Source organism: Helianthus annuus, chromosome 3 (genome assembly GCF_002127325.2).
Source record: "Helianthus annuus cultivar XRQ/B chromosome 3, HanXRQr2.0-SUNRISE, whole genome shotgun sequence".
NCBI classification, from domain to species: domain Eukaryota; kingdom Viridiplantae; phylum Streptophyta; class Magnoliopsida; order Asterales; family Asteraceae; genus Helianthus; species Helianthus annuus.
This window is the reverse complement of record NC_035435.2, coordinates 49,622,407-49,630,457: the sequence shown is the minus strand read 5'-3', so window position 1 is coordinate 49,630,457 and position 8,051 is coordinate 49,622,407. Positions and strand designations below refer to the sequence as shown.

The 8,051-nt window shown below is 38.3% G+C and overlaps 1 protein-coding gene across 1 annotated transcript; it reads left to right on the top strand.

Annotated features, from left to right (window-relative positions):
- Positions 1-5,663: 5,663 nt before the first annotated feature.
- LOC118490403 (protein PFC0760c-like) lies at positions 5,664-7,268 on the top strand. Its single transcript, XM_035988024.1, has one exon. The coding sequence runs from the start codon at positions 5,664-5,666 to the stop codon at positions 7,266-7,268; it is 1,605 nt and encodes a 534-aa protein (XP_035843917.1).
- Positions 7,269-8,051: the final 783 nt, after the last annotated feature.

Below are 8,051 nucleotides of genomic sequence, written 5' to 3'. Positions count from 1 at the left end.
GCATACTTAGTACATTGTTTGTGCATTCTTACCTATGGTTTGGTTGTTACATATTTCACTTGCCATACATGACATTTTGTTTACACAATACTTGATTGACATTTGACAACGGTTTAGACATGGGCAATTTACATTGGTGGTTTATGTGGGTAAGTGATTTGAGTAACGAGACATGTGTAATGTGATACAAGCATGGTGGATACGCCGCTGGTACTTCCTATATATAAGTGCTTGTATTATATTACATGGCGTAGCGTTATTTAAATCATTCATTTGGATTTATACATTTTTACACAAATAACATATTTTTCACAAGACATTGTTTTACAAAACAGTTTGTTTTATACAAACTCATTTTTACTTGGTTATTCATTTAACCTTACATCATTCTTTTAACTATACATATCTATCATCGATTTTCAAACGTTTTATAAAAGCAAACACTTAAACTGGATTCATGACAAGTTTTTGGTTAAACATTTTCTTAAACCTAAGTCATGGATCCTATTTTTCATAAAACCTATGTACTCGCCGGCATTTTTATGCTGACGTATTTTCACATGTGTTTCAGGTACAATAGTTGATGATATTTGATGATGATATTGATGCATGCTCACAAAGGATTGGACGAGACCTTAGTGACATTAAAAGATGCAAGACTAGTTAATTTTTGTTATGTTTCTTTATTGTTAAGACATTGTAACTCATTTAATTTAATAAAACGAAATTTGTTTAATCCATGGTTGTGAAACAATGATTCTGTTACAACACTCCCCGACGTTTCCGCCACGTTTTGTTGTTTTACGTGGTCGGGTTGTGAAAAGAAATACAAGAAAACATGTTTTGAGCTTTTACACCGTTATAAGCCCAATCTAAGGTTTTTGGAGCCGTTTGGATCTCCATGTACTTTTATAGATGAAAATGGCAAATTCGGTGCTAAAAGTAATGATGGTTTCTTTGTAGGTTACGCGAGCCCATTGAAGAGGGTGTTTGTGCCATGCCTGGGAAAAGTAATTCAAGTTCAGCATATAGACTGTCAGAAGCACACTGCTCCACCACAACTTCCCGGACAAAGATTCTTGTTCGATTACGACAAACTCTGGGAGTCGTTCCAACTATCGATTCAGCCGAGTGATGAGGAACTAGCAATTCTATATCAATATCAGCAGTCCATGTCACAAGAACAAGTGCCTAGACCGCTAGTAGTTTCTCAGCCCATCGGGGGTACAAACGATCATAGTGGAACGACACACGAACCACCAGAGGAACCAGCTCTAACGTTTGACAATTCTGACGACTCAGAAGAGGAATCCGGTCCGACTTTTGACGAGGAACCAAATGTTGAATCAACAGAAGCTGAGGATCACACCAGTGATCTAGACATTTCGAACTTGAAATCGGAAGTTAACGTGCCTGACACTGCTATGCCACGAACATTGTCTTATCATCCGTCAGAGCAGATTATCGGTGACCTACAAAGTTGTGTTAAGACGAGAGATCAGATCAATAGAGCACTTACCTGTTTTTATTCATCTGTTGCTCCTTTACAGGAAGAATTCTCACTTAAATGTTTTATCTCGCAGATTGAACCCAGAACGTAAAAAGAAGCTTTGACTGAAGACAGCTGGGTAAATGCAATGCAGGAAGAGCTGCAACAATTTGAGAAGTTGGGAGTGTGGAGACTAGTAGACCTCCCTGAAAATCAAAAGTTGATTAAAACAAAGTGGGTTTTCAAGTGCAAGAGAGATGATAGAGGAGTCGTGGTTCGGAACAAAGCACGATTGGTGGTACAGGGATTCAGTCAGCAAGAAGGCATCGACTATGATGAGGTTTATGCGCCTGTTGCTAGACTTGAGGCTTTTCGGATCTTCCTGGCGTTCGCGTCGTGGAAAGGATTCAAAGTGTACCAGCTTGATGTTAAATCTGCATTCCTGTACGGAAAGATCAAAGAAGAAGTGTATGTGGGACAACCACCGGGTTTCACTGATCCACTACACAAGAACAAAGTCTATATTCTGGATAAGGCGCTCTACGGACTTCACCAGGCCCCGAGAGCCTGGTACGAGACGCTTTCCCAACATCTGTTGGCCAACGGGTTCACTAGAGGGATAGTCGATAGCACTCTGTTTACAAAGGAAGTTGCAGGCCATCTCTTAATCGTGTAGATCTATGTCGATGATATCATTTTTGGTTCGACGAACGATGACTTGTGTAAAGAGTTTGAAAAGGTTATGAAAAGGAAATTCGAGATGAGTTCGATGGGGGAGATGAAGTTCTTCCTCGGGCTGCAGGTTGAGCAGATGCCCGAAGGAATCTTCATTCACCAAACAAAGTACGTGAATGATGTGCTAGAAAAGTTCGATACGGCTCAATCCAGTCCAGCAGCAACCCCCTTAGCACAGAATCATGGAATATGTCCAGACGAGAGTAAAGTCAAGGTGGAAGAGACGTTGTATCAGTCGATCATCGGTTCCTTAATGTATCTTACTGCTTCTCGACCGGACATCATGTATCCGACATGTATTTGCGCCAGATATCAGTCAAGCCCGAAGCAGTCACACCTGACAATCGTCAAACGAATTTTACGGTATTTGAAAGGCTGCCCAAGCATCGGCTTGTGGTATCCGCGATCGGGTGACTTCTCTCTTATTGGTTTTGCTGATTCTGACTTTGGAAGCTGCAAGCAGAACGCTAAGTCCACCACTGCTGGGTGTCAGTTCTTCGGAACTCGACTTGTTACCTAAACCTCAGCAGCGATTAATATAACGAAAAACCTGGTTCACCATTCTAAAACCAAACATATAGAGATCCGTCATCATTTCATCCGTGATTGTCACGAGAAGAAATTGATTCGGATAGAACATATACATACCAATGATCAGAAGGCTGATTTCTACACAAAACCGTTTGCTTTCTGGGAGGGTAGAGGAATGTGCAGCTGAGGAGGACGGCGATCTGATGTTATCTGCGTTACGTTGTCAAATTTTCTGTACAGTTTATTTTCTGCTTTCGGTAAAAACAAAAACACAAAAATATGTTTTTATTTTTAGGGGGAGAAAGTTTGCAGAAAAATACAAAAACATGATAAAATTTCAAAAAACCACCAAAAACAATAGAAAATTTGAAAAATCCAAAAACATTGAAAAACTAAAAAAGAGTTTGTGTATAATAGGGGAAATGATAGTACATCAGCTAGACAGATACAGTACGCTAAAGAAATGTAATGTTTAAGATGCGTTAAGCAGTCTCGCTAATGATGTGCCGATAGATTTTACAAAATTAGTAGATTTGTTTGGGATATAAACATAAAAAATCACTTGATTTTACGTGGGGAACATCTCCAGGATATACGGGTAACCCCCGAAATCTTGTTTGAAAGGTCCATCTTTCTGAGATACTAGATCTTTATACTTAGTGATATCTGGAGTATTATCCCGAGACTTCTGCTGAATGGAAATTCTGACCTAGTCCCAGTATAATACTTTACGCATGCTTTACTAGTAAAGCCTCCCCTCAGCATAAAAAATGATAACACATTGCAAAATGCTAATCATGTGCTGTTGTAAAAAAGATTCCCTAAAGGGAACACACCGAAAGTCGAGCCGTCATCTCTCTGCTGAACGGAAGTTCTGACCTGAGCTCTCACGGCCTCGCATTCACCCCATTACAGATATCATCTAAGTATATTCACCTGTAAGAGTGAATATTAGGATCTGGATACGGGAGTATATACTGAGGTGGGACACGCGTAAAAGTTAAGATCTTAAAACACTAAATCCGTATCCCGAATAGATTGAAAATTGTGTAAAGATTTAAGAGGATCAGTATATCGACAATCTAAGCGAACTGTGTAATGCTGAGTATGAAATCTAAGCTTAACGGTACTTGTGTCTTGTCGGAAGCTGATATGATCCCCTAACACACTCACAAAAATATTGTGTGTACAGAGTTCTGCTTATCATATTCTATAATCCAAAAAGATTTTTATTTTCATCTTATTTTCGACAACGAACGTTGGGGATCAGATGATCAAAGTCTTATGTGCAAAACATGTCTGAATCATGAGGGTTGGGTAAGCAGAAGAGTCTGAAAATGACTGATATGTGTTTGAAAGTTTGAAAAGTTTCATTTTAAGTAATTTCGCTTGAATGTTGTTTAATGCTGAAATTTTTCAAAGTGTTTGATTTGTTTGTTTTGTGTTGATTTTCAGGCTTCAAATGTGCTTTTTGATCCATTGCACAACAATTGTTGTGATTTTGATGAGAAAAAGATTTCAAAGTTGTCTGATTTTAAGAGTATTTTGGAGTTTATGAGGAGATTGCCAATTCAAAAGGCGTTGACGAATCAATATCTGGTGTTTAGATCTTATGTCAAACGTTTTTGGAAGCACGCAACATATGATGATCAAAACAAAGTGATCAATTCGGTTGTTAAGCAAAATGGTGAAAAGAAATCGATTATTATTTCAGAGGCACTTGTACGAGAAGTATTAAATTTTCCTGATGATGTAAACTCTCCAACAAAATTCCCTGAGAGGATGGTCAAAGGCTGTATGCTGCGGATGGGTTATGATGGTGCTCTAAACAGTGCAAATTACTTGAGGTCGAAGTTTACAAAGCCTTACAAGTTTCTAATTCATTTAGTATTGCAATCTCTGAGCCATTGCAAGGGAGGTTATGATGCTATGAGAGACTATCAGATGAATATAGTTACAGCTCTTATATTGAACATGAAGTACAACTTCTCACACATTGTGTTTCATTATATGGTTGAGAACATTACGTCAAAAATTAAGACTTTGGAGTATCCAATATTTGTTCAAATGATGATAGATCATGCATATCCTGACCTTGAAAGAGATGTAAACAATGATCTGTTGGTGCAATCCCACATGAGTAATGATTCTTTGAAACAGTTAGCCAGATATCATCCAAATCATCCTGAGCCAAAGAAGAAAGCTGAATTTTTTGGTTTCATCAAGGATAAGAATTATGTTGATCTAGATCCTGTTAATCATCAAAACTGGAGAAATGAAGAAGAGATGAAAGAAGTTGGTTATGTTGATGAATTAAAGGCACTTGAAGAATTCAAAGGAACTCGAAATGATTGGTTCGTAAAAGAACAGAAAAGGAGGGGCATGAAAGCTACTCCTAAAGCACAAATAGAAGGGGGTTCGTCTTCTCAACCCAAGAAGCGTCAAAAGAAAGTTGCTAAAACTAAGCTTATTGATGAACCTGATGAAGAAGAACCAGAACCAGAACCTGAAGTAGAAGCTGAAGCTGAAAATATAGGAGAAGCTGAAACTGTAGTGAATGTGGGAGTTGATGTTCGTTTATCTCCTAATTCTCAAAGTTTGCTGAAAAAGCTTAATGTGTTTAATGCTCAGAAAGATAAGGCAGCTGGTGAAGAAGAAGGTGGTGACGTAAATAAAAGTACTACAAGCTCATCAGGTTCTTCTGAAGATGAGATTGACGAGACTGAGCGTTATAAGAAAGTCATGTCTGCTATTGAGAAAGTGAAACAAAAAAAAGAGAAAAAGGAGTGATAAAGATGATGATGATGTGTACATTCCTTCTCAAGAAAATGTTGAAGATGTTCAAACACCGCCATCATTTGGTGGTAGAAAGAAAGCTGGTGCAAGAAAGAGGGTTGTTACTCCGAAGATGAAAAAGCCTTTGAAGATCGTGCTGAAAAAGAAACCTACCCAACAATCCAGTAAACCACCATCACCACCACCTGAACCTACACCACATCAATCACCAATACATTCACCACTTCATCAATCACCCCCAAAACAACCTTCTCCACCAAGACAACCATCACCATTACATCTCTCACCACCTCATTCACCACAACATATTCATACTATTACTCCACCACAAGAACAAACTTTTCTCACTTCACAACAAATATTCCAAACACCACCACCTTCACAACCACATGTTCAATCTACACCTGGTTGTTCAGGGTACAAAAACTTTCCAAACATTCCTATGAACATGGGTATGGGTATTGATGAGATTGGAGATTTTGATTTTGCAAGTAGTGTACAAGTCAAGAATGTAGAACAGAAAGTTGATGCTGTTGTGGCTGAAAACAAAAGATTGGCAGATCGTGAGAAGATTCTCGAGATGCGTGTTAAGAAAGCTGAGTCTGATAACAAGTCCTTGCTGAAAAAGATAGAAGCAGATCAAACTGAAATTGATATCTTGAAAGTCAAAGTAGCCGAGCTAGAGGAAGAAAAGGCACGCAGAGATGACCAAAACAAGTATCTTGAGTTGAAAAACAAAGAACTTGAAGCTGCCAAAGCGGTGAAAGAACATGAGCTGTACATGATGAACAAAGTTCTTGAAAACATGCTCGGAAAGTCTATTGAACAGAGGTTTGAGGAGATAGAGGTTGAAGAAGTTAGAGCAAAGCGTCAAGCAGAGATTGATGCTCAAATGAAAGACAAAGGAAAAAGTGTTGAAAGTTCTGTGAATGCTGAAAGATCAATAGTTTTAGCTACTGATCCTGAGTCACCTATTCAGAATCCTGTTCCTATATCTTCTGTGTCAGCTATCTTTGAAGAAGATGTATCACTTGAAGATATTGCTGATGATGACGAAGAGGATGACGATGTAGAGGATGATGATGAAGAAAAAGTATTCTCTGCTAGCAGTCACAGTGATGACGATGATAATGATGATGATGACAATCAGGGTGGTACTGGAGTTAAAGTGACTGAGGCATCAAATGAAAAGAATGTTGATGATTATATGAATGATGATACAAATGAAGTCTCAGAGGATGCTGATGGAGAGGGGGAGAATGTGAATGATCAGAATATGGATGAAGTTGAAAAGCTAATTCTTCATATTGAGCCTGAGGTAGAAGAGGGAGAAATCAGGTATACATATACTTTGGATGAAGTTCTCAAGATGTTTAATGTGAATGAAGATGAGTTCAAGTTCGATTTTGAAGATGAACTGAATGCTTTCGATATCAATCATCAACCTGAGTATGAATATAAGTATGTTGAAGATGCAGATGTATATGATAGGGTTGAGGTTGAAGATTGTTCTGATGAAGAGGTTGTTTCTGAAGACACTTCTGAATTTCCAACTCTGATGGAGTTCTTTAGTGAAGAGAACAGGGATGAACTCAGGAGGAAAGTTGCTGAGATTCTAAAAGATAAAAACTTTGATGGTACTACAAAAGATCTTCAGAAAGAAGAACGCAAGAAGTGGTTCAGAATAGTAATGAAAGGAAATTCAAGCGTCCTTTGAAGTTTTATCAAAGAGATAGAGATGTTTCGCTGGGTGATATCTTAGCGGGGGCTTTCTACCTCAAGTTAATGCATATGCTATTAGAAAAGAATGCGGAGTTCAGTACTTTGAACGTTTGTATGATATTATGTCCCTACCTTGGTGGGATGCAGAGGAGTTGTCAAAGGTGAGAATCTTGGGGTATCCGGTGAGAAAGAATGATGCTGCTATGTGGGGTTTAATAAAGTTTGAAGCTCTGAAAAACTTCAAGCACTGGAAGCCTCATTACCCAAAGAAAGTAAGAAGAGTTAATCCTGAAACTGGTAATGAAGAGATAATCTTGAATGTGAAAAAGCCAAAAGTGATGAAGAATATATACCAGTGCCAAAGATGGAACAGGAGTTCTAAAAGGTTTTATGGGTTGGGTGTACAGTTGTATATCGACTGAGGCTGTAACAACCTAGAGAGCTGGGAATGAAATCAGAGAGATCTTTGTTTATGACCCTATGTGGTTGGTAAACTGTTCGGCAAAAGATATTGAATGTTTATTTCTCAACAAGATCCGCTTCCAAGCTGAAGATAGAGAACAAGCTATGCAATTTCAAAAACTTGTATCTGTTTGCTTCCAGAAGGGAATTAATTCTGAGAACAAATGGTCATCAAAATGGTGTTCGCTTGAAGAAAAAGAAAAGTTGAAAGCTGAAAAAGAAAGAAAGAAACTGGAAAAGAACAAAGGGAAGTGGATGAGAATGCAAGCTGAAGAAGAAATGAGAGCAAAGAAAGAAAACGAGAAGCTGAAAAATG

Coding starts and splice junctions, on each gene's coding strand:
- LOC118490403 (XM_035988024.1), top strand. CDS start 5,664: ATGAAAAAGCCTTTGAAGATCGTGCTGAAAAAGAAACCTACCCAACAA.